Genomic DNA, 19,791 nt, shown 5'->3' with positions numbered 1-19,791 from the left:
AAAAGTGTCAATACTGAAAATCTTTGTGATGGTTTTAAAATATATTTTAATCTTTAATTATAAAATTTAAAGCTTCAAAAATAATGTGGATAACGCAGACCTGTAAAAATTTGAAAATCTTGAAAATTGAGGGTCCGAAAATGCGTTCCAAGATGCAGATGCACTATTTCCATATCTTGAAATACATTTTTTTCTCATGTCCATGCATTTTAATGTTGAGATGATCAATTTAAAGATATTTGGGCATCAAAACAACATCTTCTAGTGAAAATTTTGAGGTGGGCTCTAATTTGATTGTTTAGAGCCTCAGCTCTATATAAACTTTTTCCCAACTAAAAACCCTAAGTTATTATTAAAAAGAACCATCAGAAGGATGATCAGTCGCCACTTTCAATAACCAATTGCACGTAGGTTCATATGATTTAGGGTATTGAAATCAAAGATGGCACAAAATCCACATAAATTCCAAAATTAACTCTTTATACAGCAACACAAGCAGGACCAAAGACTCTCTCTCGATCGCATATTTTGGAGTCTCTCGCCAAAGCACCAGTGGACACCATGAGGTTGTGGAGCAGCCATCGTGTTAGTCCAAGGGTATGTTTAAAAGCACTTTGAACACCCAATCCTCTCAAACACCCATACACTAGGGGAAACAATCAAAATTTGTCAAAACCCAAAGTTGACTTAAAAAAACATGTGTAGAAAAATCTAAACACATTGGGGTAGGTGGCAATGAACCCTTTTAAGAGGAATGATCCAATAAGCTTGACAACATGAGTAAGATATTGAAAGACTAGGAAACCAAAGAGTGGTTCTAAGTTTGAAAATTTTAAACTCGAGTGATGCAATTTAAGAGGGGATCTCCCATCAAAACCATCAAAGAAATGTTGAATATCAACCTAGGGCTAAGGGTTACCTAGGAAATCCAAACCCGGTCTCAAGGCAACATGACACATAAGAGGCACCCCGGGTTCCTTAAGAAAGGGGAAAACCAAGAGAACACTTCATTCACAAGCAGGCATCCACCAAAGTCAAAGTCAAAACAAGGAGGTGCCAAAATTTTAAAAAGTCAAGTCATATGACGATTGGTTTTCAAAAAAAGGAAGAAAAAATAAAAAAATAAAAAAATAAAATATGGCAGGTTAAATACTCAAAAGGAAGCCTGTGGAAAAAAGAAGAGGGAACAAATAAAATATGAAAAAGAGAGAAAAGAAAAAGGTGTCCGATTCTAAAGTAAAGAAGATTAACGTAGGGCACCTCGATTGGCTTGTAGGCTGAATCTACCCCTTGAGCAGGTCATCCATAGGGCTTCCATGAGAGGACGGCTCATCTTGACTTTCTTGATTTGGTTCCTTACCCCACTCAGGTGGTTTGTCTCCCTGAAGAGATGATTTTACTTGATCTTCTAAGTTTGGCTTTTCATCCCACTAAGGTGGGTTCACAAGGAAATCCGGAAAAAGGTTGTGAAGGTGGACCTTCTAGGATGTCCATTTCTAGTTTATGTGGAAGGAGAGGGATTGAATATGTGAGAGTGAATGGGTTCTCCTCTAGCTCCATTTTGTCACCCGTTGAGCCTGCCTAAGAGGTTGGTTTTATTGGGTCTTTTAAGTTCGAGTCCTCTTCATCATTACATGTCCCAATTAGATAGCTTTTCTAGCAAATCAGGTCTCGAGAAAATCACCCCCTTCACCGGTTCCTGAGGGGATAGAGCACATGAGTATGTTTTCAAGAAACTGAGCTCGCCCTCCATCATAATGGTGGTAGTGCCTTGTTATGGGTTTGTGTCTTTGAACACCACAGTAGTTCTGCATGGGATAGCTTGTTCTTTGGGCTCTTTTTGGGTTATTGTTCTAGGACTAAGGCAATCCTCACCATTGCACTCTCGAGGATCCCTTGTCACAGGGACTTGATTGAGCTCGTCCTCAACTTGATCTTCGTCGCTTCGATTTGGTCGATTGGCACTTTGACTTGGAAAGTTCCCCTTGTCCTCCCTTTTCTTTTCTTTCACCGGACCAAACACCTTGAGTAAGCCTAAGCCTTACAAATACGCCTCATAAGAGTGGAACAATGGCAAGTCTTTCTCAAACTTCATCTTTCTCGTGGATAGAACAAACTTTTGGTCCAATACAAATATCTGAAGGCAGCCCACTTTAGAGGATTCTTTTTTACTGGAGCTTAAACCGCTTGCCTCTTTCCACGGTTAGAGGACAAGACTCCCATTGAGCACTGAGCAAACTCTTAGGCCGATTCTTTGCCGTAACCCAAGGCCATTATTGGATGATCTTCTAGCCTTGGTAGGCCTCTTGGCTCATTGGTCCTAAGTCGGTCTACTTCAGCTGTTGTTAGGGTGTCATCTTCTTTTTTATCTGACCAAGCGATGTTATTCGGGTTCAGATAGGTGGACATGCCTTCCTCCTGGTTGGCAAACTCGGTCTTTTTTATGATGCCTGCATCGAGTAGGTCTTAAATTTTATGCTTAATAAATAGGCATTCCTCAATGTCATAGGCATAATCCTGGTGCCACTCATACCATGTTGATTTATCTCCAATTGGGAGATGAGGAATCAAGGGTGTAGACATTCGATGAGCTTATGCTTGAGTAACCGCATGAGAACGCCTCTAATTGGTTTCAAAGGTGTGAATTCCCGAGGCATACCGCGTTGTGTATGCCATATGTACAAATGAGCATTGTCTTTGTCCCAAAGCTATTCCAAGGGATGAGAATGGAGTTGGTCTTTTCACTCATTGATTTGACCTTGATTAACCATTCCCTAGACGAGCCTTTATCATTGTCATGTTGCCATGGGGATGTGGCTAGTACTTGCTCTTCCATTAATTTGACACTATTCCTGGACCCCTTGGCGCATTCATAGAATTGAACTCTATCTAACATGGAGTCAGACGAGAAGGGTGTGCCCCCTTGCCAAAGAAGTACTTATACTAGGGGGGCGGCATTCTCGATAATCAATCCAGATTTTGGTTGTATCAAACAAGAAGCGATGTTTTTTTAAACTTGGGTTGTAATCAATGGAGGACTTAGGTAGTCTTTTTTCTATGTCAGTTAATTCTCCATTGGAGACTAGCTGACGATTGGCCCTACAAACATCTTGTTGGGGCCAATGTGAGGATGGTTTTTAATGGATTCTCAATTCCATAAAAGCGATCCTCTCGATAAGATATAGTGGAACATGGCCTTAAAGTGATGCGGCATATTTCTTGGAGCTGGTACTGTAAGTAGATGGGTTTGGATATGTGTTTCTTGATCGCCTTTTTGAAGAATTGTATATTGTATTATATTATTATATAATATAATATAAAATACTATATAGTTTAATATAAGATATTTAATGTATAAATTAAATATAATTTATATATTAAATATTTTATTTAGTATATAAAAAACATGATATAATATATATTATATTGTAAATAGCAAATAGTGATTCGTGGGTCCACGTGTGAAAATAAAACCCTGAAAATTCTTCCCCATGGGTTGAGATGTGATTTTGTTTCATGGAAAATAATATACCGTTTTATGGTAATATGTTTTACCATGAATTTTGTTTTCATATGCTTTCTTACCTTGTCAAACATGTGTAAGGTAATTTTACCGTCAGCAACCAAACGTGCCCTAAGATCATGTAATTTGTCGAACTGATGTCACCCAGGCTTTGGTCGTAGTAGTAAGATATCCTGTCAGAGTTAGGTCAAGTATCATTGAAATTTGTCCCAAAATTAAACCAAGACAACCGCTAGATTGGTTTATTTATATACTGATACCACTTTAGCCTACATCTCCAAAAGGAAGGGACTCCATACTCTTTAGATTTCTCATGCTTTTGAATGTTCTTATAGAGAAGTCAATTTCAAATAATGTGTCTATTTTTAAGTTGTCCCAACCCAAATATATTTAATTTCCACGATAACATACGGCCCATGAGGCCCGAGAGGTTGCAGATTGACCCGAATTGATCCAAATTATAGGATTGCCAGGTTGCGAATAGTAGACCCAACCACTAGGTCTTAATACCTAGTTTCATATGTATTATAAATCATATAACAATAAACAAATTATAGTATATGAATTTTAAATTTGTAGATATAGTTAATAGTTGGTAAATTTTTTATACATATAATTAATAGTTAATATACCTAGTAATTCCAATGTTCGAGGAATATATCCAAGTCTTTCCCAGATCAGGTCTGGGTCCATCGAGCTATACTCCTATTCACATACTGACTATGTTACATCAAGTTTTATGGATTTGTCCCATGTTGGATCCACATTGGGATATCTAGACCCAACCAAGTTCAGGTCCGAATCAGAATATGGGTCCGAATCTGAATCCTCCCTAAGCTATAATCATGTCGGATCCGCGTCAAAGTTCAAAATCCTCCCCAAATCTGACCGTCTAACAGCCATATGCCAAAGGACTCTAAATTCCTTCCCTTTAAAACTTTTGCCTCAAATCATTGTAAAAAACATGCCAAACACTCTATATTTCTTCACTTACAGGATAGGAGGGTATATAATAGAGCAGAGAACTTTCGCTTTTAGAATATAACACTATGAAAAGAATCAAAAGTCTTGTACCGATTGGAATCCGCATTACTTCGAGCAATAAAATGTACCAACATTTGGAACTTGGGGTGGGATAATCTGAGTAAACAGGTCATCATCATCGTCATCAAAACCTTTTCCCAACTAATTTGGGACCTATATTTAATTTCATGGAATTTGATTCTTTGTGGGTCCCTCCTCTAACCAAAGGCACTAAGAAAGGAGAAATAGGTGTCATTCTTGCCCTTTAGCTCCAGTCATCTATCAAAAAGTAGAATTATTGGGATGTAATATCAATCGCGAAATTTTAAGAGCACTATTCTCATGCAATATACTTTAAATACAAATGAGAGATAAAGCACATGTGAGAGCATGTGCGATGCATACATGTGTGTGCATATGTGTGGGCAAGGGCATGGGCTCAAGGGCACTTGATGACGCACTTTGCTCTTAGAGGAAACCAACACTCTTCTAGCCGTCAATGTGTCGGTCATGTAGCCCGTTATCTTTTTGTGAGCCCAACTCGTAAAGAAATCCAACGGACTTCTAGCCGTCAATGAGTGTCAGTCATGCAGCCGTCGAAGAGTATCGGTCATGTAGCTATCGAAGTGTGTGAAATATCCAATGGGCATCTAGCCGCTGATGAGATGGACGCTTGCAACAGCAACATTCAAGCGCATGTAACTCATGTAATTTGTAGCTATTGGGGTGTATGTAACTCATATCACTTATAGCTATTGGGTGATGCATGTAACCACCACAACACTAAATAAGCAGCCTCTTTGTCACACCCCAAGATTTTTAACATTCCCGAGGTGCGACAGACTATTCTTATACTAGAAAAAAATTCAAATTCCTACTAATATATATATTGTAACAAAATAAATTTTTCTATTAATTAAAATTTGTACAAAGTTTGCTCACAACTGGTATTAACATGAAGGTTATGTATACATCTGTTGATAGAACAAAAATTTACAATAGTGAAGTTAAACAAAAGTTACAAAGGAGAATTTAGTTATGACATGACTGCATCTTCTTCACAAGCTGGTCCTGATGTGCATTTAACTATGAGACTGCCCTGAAAAATATTTACCATAGTTTGGTGAGTTTGGCTGCTCAGTAAGTGATTATCATGGTCCTAAAAATAATCATGGTTGGAAGATATAAACAATTTCTAAAGAATGTTTGTTAAAAAAAACAACCTGATGAAGAATTTCGAGCAAAAGCATTTATAGAAAACAATTTCACTTTCACAAATCCACAGTTAAACATGATCCAAATGATGGAAATGCATATAAACATTTTAACAGATATTCATAATTCAAAGGATTTCACAAAATACCCTACTGGCGTCCCAAATAGATCACCTATATACCCCATCAGCGTCCTGATGGGTCCAAACAATCCTTGCAGGTCCAAACATACCTCACCCGCATACCGGATGAGTCCAAATAGCCCCTATAGGATAGGTCTAAATAATCCCTGCAGGTCCAAACATACCTCACCGGCGTCACGGATTAGTCCAAATAGTCCCTATCGGCGAAACCGGATAGGTCCTAACAATCCCTGTAGGTCCGATCATACCTCACCGGCATCCCGGATGAGTCCAAATAATCCCTACCGACATAACCGGATAGGTCCTAATGATCACTGCAGGTCCACTTATACTCAAATTATTTCTGAAACTCTTTAAACATCAAAAAGCAACAATATCATATATGCGAAGTATCATTGAAAACATTCACATGAATTCACTTGAAGCAATTTAATAACACTCACTTACATTAAAATATCTCTAAGTAGCCAATTAAACATTTTGTACAATAATTTCTAAAAGGTAACAGTTTTGAAGGACATTCTTGAAATCTAACATGAAAACAGTCGAGTATCAGTAGACGAGAGCTTCTATGAAAATCCAAAATTAAATACAGAATTATAACAATTTATGGAATTGCCAATTTGTAAATACTCATTTCATATGCAATACTAGAATCAAGTGCAAAAATATCAGTTTTTCAAATAATGAGGCAGACATTTGTATATAAATTTGACAATGTCTAAATATTCAGAAACAGTAGAAGGAAATCTCATAATTTTACTAAAACCGAAAATATCACATTTATTTCTAATAATTTACAGTATTTAAAATTCTGAACAATAGACAGGAAAATTAAATTTATTTCTAAGAAGTTAGAGCGTTTAAAATACCTAACAATAGATAAAATATCACAATTTTACTTTAAAAAAATGGATTATTTTTCAAGACAATAAAGTCACTTACACACAAAACTTATAAAATAAAGATCCTAGACGGAAATATCACTATTTACTAAAAACATACTATTTTTCAAGAAGATGATGTCACTTACACATAAAACTAATAAAAGAAAGATGTTGGATAGAAATATCACTATTTTATTGAAAACTGACTATTTTTCAGAAGAATGAGATCACTTACTCCTTAAATTACTGTGTTATGTAATTATCGTTGCCCTGCAAGCATCTACCAAAATATATTACTGCTGCTGGGGACCCCCTCAAGCTTGGCTGGTATTGACTGAGTAACATAGTCCTCAGAACTCTAGGAGGTCTAGCATCCAAAATCCATAAAACTTCAACCAAAAGTTCGAACTAATCTATAAGATTTACCTCACCATCTTCCAACTCCCATCCAGTAAACACGAGAGAGAGTGAGAGAGCGCGTTTGATGAAAGAGAGTCCTAGCCGCTGTTAAAACTAAGCCCGATAAGGGTTTTTATGAGTGAGCGAGACCTTTAAAATTTTTAAGACAATTTTTAAAGGTGTCTCAACTACATGGACGGCGCTGTTGAGTTAGCCACGTCAGGTGATGAACCATCAACTTTTAAAACTTTCTATTTTTCTTTTTATTTATTTTATATAAAGCTCATCCAAGATAGAGAGAGACTTTGTTATAGAGAGACTTTGTTTAGGAGATAGAGAGAGAGGTACTTTCATGAGACCTCAAGTCAAAGGTGTCAATAAAATATTAAATGAGAATATAAAATGGGTAATAGATTATAATACAAAATGAGAGATGGCGTACAAACCTGCCACGTCAAAAGTAACAAGAGAGAGGGCCAAACACATTAATTTTTGGTATTATAGGTAGCAAATGAGAAGGCCAACACATTAATTTAAAGGAGTAGGATAAGGAGTGGTCTTTTATGGACCACCCTATGTAAATAGTCCACATGGTATAATATTAGTATGATGGACTCTTATTCAAAAATTATTTCTTTATGTAAGTATTATATTATATTTTATTTTGTTTATTTATTTATTTATTATTATTATTATTTGTATTTATTTCTATCAACAATATTAACATTATTTTTCAGTTCCCAAAATTCAGGGTCGTTACACTCTTGGTGCTCTATAATAAGGACCCTCCTACCCATACATGTGAGAACTTTTTGAAGACACTTAAAACAATTTTTTAGCCTCTCTCAAGAGACCATTATCTGCAATTCCAGTAAGCAAACCAATGGGCTAACTCTCTCTCTCTCTCTCACTCCTCGATTTGGTCTCTTTCTGTCTCTAATACAACAAGACTCTGGTGTCTATTGTGTGGGTTCCAAGCTTTGGTGCATAGAGCTTATGAATATAGTAAAAGACATCTCTGATTTCTTGTATCTGGAAGATGAATTGCCCTTCTTATGCACAACAAATACTACATCGAAGGAGGGCAAATATCGTCTTTAGATAGCGCCCTTGCAATCTCGAAAATAAGAAGATTTCGAGATTTAATTTTACAAACTGTATTAATTTCTGCCCTTAGTTCACCTAATTTTTCCAACTGCCCCTTCCATGCTAAATGATGGGAAGGGCAACTTCCACATTTGTGGACAATCCCCTTAGGGTATAGCATATACTAACCATAATCTACTTTTTTAAACATATTATTTGCATACTATGAAAGTATCTTTCGACTTGAATTTTCACTTAGAGTGTACACTACAAAGTCCATCAAGTACTGTGGTAGCGTATAGCTTTGAATCAGGTTGCTTATCTAATAGACTGGTAGTATAACTCACAAACAATATTAAACTCTGGTGTCTTTTTAACTGCCAATAAGTTTTAGGTCATGTGCTTATATCTCGATTTCATAAATGCTCTAGAGACGAATCTCATCTCATAGGAAGCCACTTCACTTCCACACTTAAATAAGTGTATCTATCAGAGTGCTCATGTATTTAAAACACACTGACTTATATAGTCCATAGACAACATTAAGAGCATAGCTCATCCTACTAACATACAAGTCATCACTATACTTATCCATCGTATGGATTTCCTTAGAATGGATGGTTACAAAAAATTTGTGGCTAGTGACCAAACTAACCATACATACAATTTGTTTTTACCGTATTGAACTTAGAATTCTGAGGTTACAAAAGACCAAGTTGAGTTCCCACTGTAGATGATTACTCGATGGACTCTAACCCCATTCGTATTGACATCTTTCTAATATCATCCCTTGCAAGGCCTTTAGTCAAAGGATGAGCTGATTTTTCCTTTGATCTTACATATTCTATACCATTCACTCCATCCCCAATTAACATTTTAATGGAGTTATGCCTTCTCACAATATGTGTAAATATTCCATTATATACATCATTACAAGCTCTTGCAATAGTAACTTGATTATCACAATATATTGTTATTGCAGGTATCGGTTTTGGCCATATGGGGATGTCATTTAACAAATGTTTTAGCTATTCAGCCTCTTTGTCGGCAGAGTTTAAAGCAATAATTTCAAACTACATAGTAGAGCATGAAATACGCGTTTGTTTATTTGACCCCCATGATATCGCACCACCCGCTAATATAAATATCCATTCGGATGTTGGTAGTTAATCATTTACTCATAAACACATTGTGACACATAGAAAGTTTATTTTCTTACCATATACACATTTGTCAGCCTCATTTCTCTTAAAACTATTTGACATCAACAAATTGTTAAATTGCTTATGTCATTGTTTATGCGATTGTTTTAGTCCATAAAAAGGTTTAAACAATTTACAAACTTTATTCTCATGACTTGGCATTACAAACCCTTTGGGTTGTTCCATATATATTTTTTCATCTAAGCCACCATTTAAGAAAACAATTTTTACATCCATTTGATGTATGACTAGATGATTGGTAGAGGCTATTGCTAAGAGCAATCTAATAATAGCAATTCTTTTCACATGTGCATCTGTGTCAAAATAATCAATGCCTTCTTTTTAAAAAAAACATTTAGCAACTAATCTTACTTTAAATTTATTAATAGAACCATCAGAATTTATTTTTCTTTTAAAAATCCATGTACAACCAATGGTTTTAAAACTTTGTGGAAGATCTACTCATTTCCAAATTTTATTAGCAATTATGAAATCCATTTCATTATTAATAACTTCTCTCCAAAAAATTGCATCTTGAGATGCTAAAGCTTCATTTAAAGATGTAAGATCTTCCTCCACATTTCAGATTATAGGTAATAAATTCAAAAATCTATTTTGATTAGCTTCAATAAGATAAATACAAAAATCAGGTCCAAAGTTATAAGATGGATTACCTCTAATTCTCTTACTTCTTCTTGGTTCTATTATTTCATCGTCACTATTTTCTACATGTTCTTAATCAACAATATGATCGTTTTCATGATTATTTTTATTTTGCATGCTACTTGATTCATTCACTTCATTATTATAAGTGAGATTTTAAAAAAATTCAGCATCTTTAGATTCCAAAATTGTGTTAGAATTTAGATCCAAAAATCTATAAGCTTTACTATTTTGAGCATATCCTACAAAAACACATTTAGATGTTCTAGGACCCATTTTATTTTTTTTAGGATCTAGATGTCTAACATATGCAAGACAGCCCCAAACATTGAAAAAAATTCAAAGAGGGTTTTTTATCAAACCAAAGCTCATAAGGGGTCGTATCACACTTTTTATATTGAATTTTAGTCAAAATAAAACATGCTAACAATAAAGCTTCACCCCACAAGTTCAAAGGCAAAGAAGATGAGATAAGCATGCATTCACCATATCAACTAAAGTTCTATTTTTTCTTTCCTCTAGTCCATTTTCTTAAGGGTGAATAATGCCATTATATTTATTCATTAAAGTCATTTGCTAAATATATTCCTCCTTTATCACTTCTAATAATTTTGATTTTCTTACTAAGTTTATTTTCAGCTTCCGTTGGGAAAACTTTAAATTTTTCAAAAGCATCATCTTTATGTCTAACCAAATAAATATAAGAAAATCTAGAAAAATCATCAATAAATGTGATAAAGCATCTTTTACCACCTCTAGTAAGAACATTATTTAAATCACATACATCACTATGTATAAATCCTAGCAATTCACTATTTCTTTCAATTGAAGGAAATGGTTTTCTAGTAATTTTAGCTTGTATACATACTTCACATTTTTCTTTAATTAATTCATCACAATTAAAAATAAATTATAATTTAATTAAATATTTAATTGAAGCATAATTAACATGTCTTAATCTACCATGCCATACGCTACATGAAGTTACAATATAAGCATAAGACTTATTAACAAGATCAAATTTGAACATCCCATCACATGAGTATCACTTGCCAACAAATACACTATTTTTTTGTGGCATTATGTTTTTGGTCCTTATAATTTTCATTATGGACTTTAGAAAAGAAAGACTTCTTATTATATTGAGCATTTGATTTTTCCTCAACAATGTTTGCCTTAGAGTAAAAATTAATTAATTCATCTTTCTTTTCCCTAAGACTATTCTCTTCTTCAACTTGATGTCTTCTTTGGGTGCTCTCTCCAAGATGGGGGTAACTTATGAATTATAGATCCTACTAAAAAAATTTCATTAAAAGAAATTTCACAATCTTTAAGTTCATTAACTACAAGCAGCAACTCATATACTTGAGATAGTATAGGCTTGTTTTCAATGAATTTAAAATCTAAAAAGTTAGAGATCATAAATATTTTGTTACTAAACTCTTTCGTGAGGTACTTGGTTTCAAGAAGTTTCCAAAGCTCTCTCGCAGTGCCAATGGAAGCATACATGTCATAGATCGGGTTCGCCAAGGTATTTAGAATATGACCCTTGCATATATAGTCATCCTCCATCCATCTCTTATATGATTGAGTTTGCTCATCGGTGGAGTCATTCGATGGTGGTGGTAGTGCAGGCATTGACTCAGTGACAATGTAAACCACTTTGAGAGTGGTAAGTAAAAAGAGAACATTTTGCTGTCATCTCTTGAAATTCAGCTTGTTGAAGCATTCGAGTCGATTAAAGTTGTGAGTGATGACCTTCAACGAAGTCATAAGAGTCTCTTTTCTTACCCATAAAATATTGTATTGAATTGTTGGAAAAAATTGGGTGAAATGGGGGCTGAAAATATTATAATTTGCAAAATTAGATCTCGAACTCTTCTTATTTTTTAACATGCAAGAGCGCTATCTCGAGATGATATTTACCTTCGATGTAGGATTTGTTGTGCATAAGAAGGGCAATTCATCTTCTGGATACAGGAAAACAAAGAGATCTTTTATTTTATTCCTAAGCTCTATGCACCCAAGCTTAGAACCCACACAATAGACACCAGATTCTTGTTGTATTAGATAGAAAAAGAGACAAAATCGAGTACTGAGAGAGAGAGAGAGAGAGAGAGAGAGAGAGAGAGAGAGAGAGAGAGAGAGAGAGAGAGAGAGAGAGAGAGAGAGAGAGAGAGAGAGAGAGAGAGAGAGAGTTAGCCCACTTGTTTGCATATAATAGTTTCTTCAAAGAGGCTAAAAAATTGTTCTAAGTGTCCTAAAAAAGTTCTTACACGTATGAGAAGGAGAGCCCTTGTTATAGAGCACCAAGAAGCTGCTCATTTAGTATTATGGTGGTTACATACATCACCCAATAGTTATAAGTTACATGAGTTACATGTACCTCAATAGCTACAAGTTACATGAGTTACATATACCCCAATAGCTACAAGGTACATAAGTTACATGTACTTGAATGCTGCTGTTGTAAGCCTCCATCTCATCAACGGCTAGATGCGTGTTGGATGTCCCACACTATTTGATGGCTACATAACCGACACTATTTGAAGGCTACATGACCGACACTCTTCGACGGCTACATGCTCACAAAAAGATAGCGGGCTACATGACCAATACTCATTGAAGACTAGAAGACCGTTGGATTCATCTACTGGCCGGGTTCACAAAAAGTTAACGAGCTATGCACCCATGCGAAGTGCAAAATACGCCATCACGCGTTGCGTGCTCCACACATGTCTTCTTTCTCATTTGTACTTAGAGTATATTGCATGGGAATGAGTGCTCTTAAATATACCTCAACAAACTCTACCCTCTTCAATATAGGACTCAAACCTACGTCTTTTTCTCTCTACAACGCAATTTAGGAAAGAATAATAAAACTATAATGTTGTTTTGAAATACTTATATAAGTATTTTTCAAACCAAAAATACTAGCAGGAGTAACTTCCTAAAATAATGTTTTTAGCTTTGTTTAGCATGGAAAGCTACCTTCCACTCTCACGTAGCAAATACTTCCTAAAATAATGTTTTTAGCTTTGTTTAGCATGGAAAGCTACCTTCCACTCTCACGTAGCAAATGTAAGACTGTACAGTTTGTAGAACTAGAATCTTTTCCAAACGTTCTAGCAATCAAACACGGTCTAAATATTATATATTTTAATGGAAAATAATATATATTTTATTAAAAAAATTACGTGTAATATTATTAAGGAAAAATTTTAATAAGTTTGCAATCTAAAAATATAGAATGAAGGTGCACTTTAAAATATTTATTGTAAAAAGCTGTTTTGAAGCTGAAAAACACTTTAATTGATCATTTCGACACAGAGATCTATGAATATATAAAAAGAAAAAAAGATTTCGACTCCCAAAAACAGTATATCTCACAACACATTATCTCGACCATCTATTTTCAAGGTTTTCATATATTTATAATCTACTTGATTTAAACCATTTTTTAAGTTTAAAATTTTATAATTGGACATAAAAATAGATTATCAAGCCATTTTAAAAATCTTTGACATGAAAATTATACATATATATATATATATATATATTTTAACCAATAACATGAAACTTCTATTCTATCATAAAATTTGGTGGTAAGCCTGACTTTGAATATTTTACGTTGTAAACTTATGCAAACCACATCCCATTATTAGTATTTAGTACAAATCTATTATGCAATAATATACATTGTACACTTCCATTATGGCAAAAGTAGAAAGGGGGAGAAGAGGTTTAGCTTTGATGCCATGAAAAAGAAGCATAGCATAAAGGGAACAAAATTTGAGCAATGGTATAAAAATAAAAGGAAAAATATAAATAAAATAAATAAAATTGTAACCCCTTACAATATCACTCAAGGGGTTGAAAGATTATAATTATACTTGAAGTTATGTTTTTAAATTTTGATATCAATTAAATACTTTTTTTAGACAAATATTCCTTTCTTTATTAAAAAAATCTACTCAAAAGAAATTACATCAGAATAAATAACTAGAGTGCGCAATGAAGCCCCTCCTTTAGCAAGAGAGTCAACCAAATAATTCACTTTACGATAAACATGGCAAAACAAAATTGGGAGTGGAGCCACCAAATCCACAATCTGCAGCCAATTATACCTTAATTTCCAAAGAGTACGCAACTCCTTCTTGCACCATCTAATTTGCATTATCTAATTGCATTCAAAGAGTCCATTTCAATAATGCAGCTACTCCCAAGGTTTTTAGAGATGAAAATTTTAATTCATTGGAGCAAAGTCAGTAACTCCAATTGGTTAGCCGTGGCTAACCAAGAGAGCCAGCATATGAGAAGATGATCTCTCCAAAACAGTCATGCAGCACACCTCCCATGCCCACCAAACCTAGATTAGCCAAAGAACTCCCATCAAAATTTTACTTAAAACCCCCACTCTCTGGTGCCACCAAAATACAAATAGACAATTTGACTTTGAGCAATCTATCAAAAGATCATCTATTTCTTTATATCAATTACATACTTCCTCATAAAAAGTTTAATAAATTCCATTTTATCCTATTTGGTGAACGGAAATCTCAACAATTAAGAGTTCCTTTTTAGAGATAAAATTATCCTATTACCCTTAACAAGAGTAAATCATAAAAGTTTTAATATTTTTTAAGAAGTATTTGATTGATATGCAAATATAAACATACACGCTCCAATTTAATTCGTCGTCTTGTGGTACAATTTTGGAACCTTTTTCATATCTTTTCAAAAATTAGTGCAAACAAAGTGGCAATAACTTGGCCTTGCCGTGCCACGTGGCTTTCGATTCTCTAAATTTCCTCCCCGGGCTGGCGACCTGACGTCACCTCATTTCCTTCTATTTTCATCTTTTTTTTTTTCTCCTTGCGTGTTTTGGTATCATTTTTTTTGGTGCGGTTTGTATGGAGCCGAGGCTCTAAACAATCAAATAAGAGCCTACCTTCAAATAGTAACAAAAAATGTGGTTTCAATATTGAAAATCTTTGTGATAGCCTTAAAATATATTTTCATCTTTAATTATAACATTTAAAGGTTAAAAAATAGTATAGATCAAGCAAATCTATGAACATTTAAACATCTTGAAAATTGACGGTCCACAAATGTGTCACAAGATGCACTATTATCAAAACTTGAAATCTATTTTTTTCTCATGTACATGTATCTTGATGTTGAGATGATCAATTTGAGGATATTTAGGCATCAAACCTCTTCTAGCAAAATTTTTGAGGTGGGCTCTAATTTGGTTGTTTAGAGCCTTGACTTTATATAAAATTTTCTCTAACCTTAAAATATATTTTTATATTTATTATAAAATTTAATGTTTCAAAAAATACGGTTGATCGAGCCGAACCATAAAAACGTGAAAATTTAAAAAATTGACCGCCCAACAATACGTTAGAAGATACACTATTTTCAAAACTTAAAATCTAATCTTTTTTCATGTCCATACACCATGATGTCAAGATGATCTATTTGATACACCATTATGTCAAGATGATCTATTTGATGATATTTAGACGTCAAAACAACCTATTTTAGTGAAATATTTGAGGTGGACCTAATTTGATTATTTAGAGCCTGGGCTCTATATAAATTTTTTGCCCTTTTTTTATATTCCATCCTCAAATACCAACGCACATGCTCCGGTGATTCACGGGCAGTGAGACGCACGTACGCAGCTTTTATTTTATTGAAACTTAAAGGTCCGTTTGTTGACGCTTCGAAAGAGAGGGAGTACGTTTCAATTACTTTACACAGTGGTTTGGTCAGCCATGGCCACACATTAAGCCCAAGTAACAACGACTGTGACTTTTATTGAGATTGAGACCACACTCTCTTTCTCTCTCATGGTTTGCTTCTGCATTTTTGTTCGACCTAGTTCTGTGGAGAATAATGGCGCTTCCGAGCTTAGGGTCCCTTACGACCTCCTCAGACGATTCCAGCAAGAAGATAAGAAAGCCGTACACCATCACAAAGTCCAGAGAGAGCTGGACTGAACAGGAGCATGACAAGTTCCTCGAGGCTCTGCAACTGTAACTCCCTCTCTCTCTCTTTGTCTCATTTCTTTCTCTTTCCTCTCTTTATCTCTCCTCCTTGTGAACCCAATATGGGTTTGGAGTCATTCATGGAAGAAATGTGCTTTACTCTGTTTCCTGACTTGTCTAATACATGGACCACCTCTTTCCTCTCCCCTTTTGCTGGGTTTTAGTTATCTTTTTAATAGGTCCTTCATATTATTAGGTTTTATTTTATTAGGAATGAAGTCGTCGGCGGTTGGTTTTTTCCTTTTTCAAGAAGCTTCTTGTTGTGTTTAGGTGATATGGGCCTCAAGCTCTGATATTTTCTGCAGTTTCCATTGCTTTCTAGGAATTGTTATGTTTGAGCTTTCTTATAATGTGGGTGAATTGTTATGTTTGAGCTTTTTTATAATTTGGGTGGATTTGGTCCTTTTGATTGTGCATGTCTGACTCTGTGTTTTAGGGTGCTTGCTCCCAAAAAAAACATTGCCTGAAAATCAAGCTGTTTAAAACTTTTTTCTGAGAATCAAGCTATTGCTTTGGCTCATGATTTTTAGCTTCTCGTGGAGTAGGGATTGTCACGTATGAGCTTATTATTGGTTTGCAAGTGGTATTGTTTTTTGAATGAGAAATGCTGTGATAAACTTTGAAAATGTGGTTTTGCTTTCATTCCTTTTCAGATTTGATCGGGACTGGAAGAAAATTGAAGCATTTGTCGGCTCAAAGACAGTGATCCAGGTAACTATTCCTGAGGCTGTAAGTTTTTTATTTGTTCATTGGAGATTTCCTTTTGAGTGTATTATACTAGTTTTCATTACTGTATTGTAACCATCAATAGGTTACAGAATTACATTCTAAAGAAAAACAGTTTCTGAACATTGATTCAAGTCTGTATTTCTTAGTTAAAGACTGACTGTTCCTGGAACTTAAGTGCAAAAAAACCTGAAGTCCAAAGGTGACAATTATTGTGATCATGATGGGTCCTCTCAAATTGACGTACAGGAAGAGCTAAGACTGTGGAATGTTCTGAGCTAGCAACAAATTACCTATCTTAAGGATAGAAATTGAAAGTGAATTAGATTGTTAGATCTGTAGTTCTTGCTACTTAAAATGTCGGCTTTTCAGTTTGTCCTTTCATTCCATAATCAAAGTAATGTACGATAGTTATTATGAACAGTTTGGGAAACACAATCTGGGAAGGTGGTTTTGGTATTAACTATCTGTGATCCTTGCTGCGGAATAGGGAACATAATACATTTGAAATTGAAAGTATAGGAAACACAATCTGGGAAGGTGGTTTGGTATTAACTATCTGTGACCCCTGCTCCAAAGTATAGCCTTATTACCTAGTACATTCCATTTCTAAGCAGCTCCATTTCTCACTTTCATGGGAGTGCTATTTTGTTGACATATTTTCGATTCGTGGAGTTGATCTCAGGGTTAGCCATACTTTTTGTGTTATTTTATTTGTTTTTATTTGAGCCCCTTTCCTCTATCTTGTATATAGGAGGGTGTATATAAACCACAATTAGGGTGGGATCATCTCCTATTTGCGAAGGCATTTGAAGAGTATGTGGTGTGAAACACGATATATGAGCTACAAGGCAATCATGCACCTTCCAGGTTCAAATCCCACACTAACCTATCAAAAAAAAGGGAATTACCTATCTCAATGGGTACTCCTCCCCTCATTCTTTCTTTCTGTAGCATTGAAAAAGTTGCTGAAATAGCATCTTGGAGATTTTTGAGAAATTCTTTCATAGATAGGATAAAGCTTAAGGTGATTACTATTTTTCTGAGTCCTGACCCTAGCCAACATAAGGGGATGGAAGACATTGTAGAAACAAATACAGTTTAGAAACTATTATCCTATACAAAAAAGTTGAGATAAGCCTTAGGAGCTATTATTACACAATTTTGATTCCAAAAGAGAGAGAGGTTGAAGGACATTATAGAATTAAGACTGATTAGTTTGTGTAGTATATAATATCTGAGGGAAGCTGTGGGACCTATTAGCTCCCCTTGCCTGGGTGCTTCTATTAGATCTTTGCTAATAGTGGATGGGGTGTTTATTGATCATGAGTGATTGGACTCATTGCAAAAGGAAAGGAGGCTTGGTTGGTAAAGTGGTGGTGGAAAAGACTCATGATCATGTTGTTCAGGTTTTAAACCTATCTACTTTGGAAAATGGATTTTGTGACTTATGGGAAGATGATGGAGATAAGCTATTCATCTACCTAATTTTCCATTTTGTCTCAGGATTTCCCATTGATTTTATGTAGTTTGAGAGGTAGCTAAATGAGAACCCATCTCTCATCTCATATTTGGAACCTTTCAGTCGCATGATAGGGTTGTAAAATAAGGTATTGAACAATGGCATCAAGACTCAACAGGAGGTCAAACTGGTGGGGACACCAGTTCGATCAGACTGGTTGAACCGGACTAGTTTACCAGTCAGACCGGTCAAGATCTTAAAAATAGGGGAAAAGATTTATGAAAAATAGAAAGAAATTGAACAAAGAGAGAAAAACAGAAAAAATCCTAAAAATTAGAAAACAAAAAACTTAAAACATTATTAGGAACAATAAGAAAAATATACATATTCATAAATGCACTAGATAGGAGCCAAAATTACAAAATATTTAAATATCACACATCAAATCTCATGATGCACTCCAATAAAGTACTAAGTCTCAAGTATAAACAATGAAATTGAATGGGATTGAATCACATAATATATCTTCACAATCATATCCAAATATTTATACTTCATAGTTCCATACAGCGCTCCACAGCCCATACTTCGTAGTTGGCTCACTGCCATTCTCTCACTTTCCTGAAGTCATATAGCAGTATAATTTGGAAAAAGACATATATCCTTGCCTTAACTTATAGTCCTATTATACATCCCTTGGTCCACTGGAAGCCTGTGGACCCCTCCCCTCTGGAAGTTTAAAAAGGGACAACCCTTCACTCCCCCCCTCACTTCTCCCATTTCCATTTCCAAGACTTCCTTTTATCTTTTTATTTATCTCCCTTGATCCAAAATACTAAAAAATTCCCATCCCTTCTCTCCCACCTAATCTTGTGACCCCCCCCTCCTCCCTCTCTCTCTCTCTCTCTCTCTCTCTCTCTCTCTCTCTCTCTCCCCCCTCCCACTCTTTCCCTTCCCCTCCCCCACCCCTCTCTCTCTCTCTCTCTCTCTCTCTCTCCCCCCTCCCACTCTTTCCCTTCCCCTCCCCCACCCCCACACCCCCCCAAAAAAAAAGAAGAAAAAAAGGGCTGCAGCCATCTCCCTCCTCCCAAAGAAGCGTGGCCATCTCTCTCTCTCACTGGGCCCAAAGGCGCCGTCTTCACTATCCCTCATCATAATTAAAGTGTTAGGTGCAAACTCCTCTTCAACTGTACAAATCCATCCTATGAATCCTTGATTTCCTAAATAGTTTTGAACAAGAACAAGAAATGATACTCTCAGAGATGTATAAATGAAAAATAGTAAAATGTGAAGAAGCTTAATTTGTTCTTATACGATGCCGTCATGTTGTGTGTGTGTGTGTTACTTTTTCCTGAAAATTATACACCATATGTAAAAGAAAAAAAGAATAATTTACATCACAAGCTT

At 35.2% G+C, this 19,791-nt stretch overlaps 1 protein-coding gene across 13 annotated transcripts in view; it reads left to right on the top strand.

Moving 5' to 3' along the window:
* Nucleotides 1-15,724: 15,724 nt before the first annotated feature.
* Nucleotides 15,725-19,791, top strand: part of LOC18424437 (protein REVEILLE 6) — a 43,542-nt gene continuing 39,475 nt past the window's right edge. For 5 of the 13 annotated variants that reach the window (XR_016041445.1, XR_016041444.1, XR_016041446.1 and 2 more), the window contains exons 1-2: nucleotides 15,755-16,184; nucleotides 16,850-16,907. Coding sequence is in view for 4 of the 13 variants with exons in the window: in XM_020676549.2 (XP_020532208.1) it covers nucleotides 16,045-16,184; nucleotides 16,850-16,907 (198 nt within the window). In the remaining 9 variants the exon portion in view is untranslated. Of the gene's footprint in view, nucleotides 16,185-16,849; nucleotides 16,908-19,791 lie in introns of all 13 variants that reach the window. The other 8 variants (XR_016041448.1, XR_016041447.1, XM_088848019.1 and 5 more) reach the window with 2 other exon arrangements.

The sequence above is a fragment of the Amborella trichopoda genome, chromosome 9, assembly GCF_054954075.1.
Source record: "Amborella trichopoda isolate Santa Cruz 75 chromosome 9, AtrichopodaSantaCruz75HAP2 v2.0, whole genome shotgun sequence".
Taxonomy (NCBI): Eukaryota; Viridiplantae; Streptophyta; class Magnoliopsida; order Amborellales; family Amborellaceae; genus Amborella; species Amborella trichopoda.
This window is presented reverse-complemented; position numbering and strand designations above follow the sequence as displayed.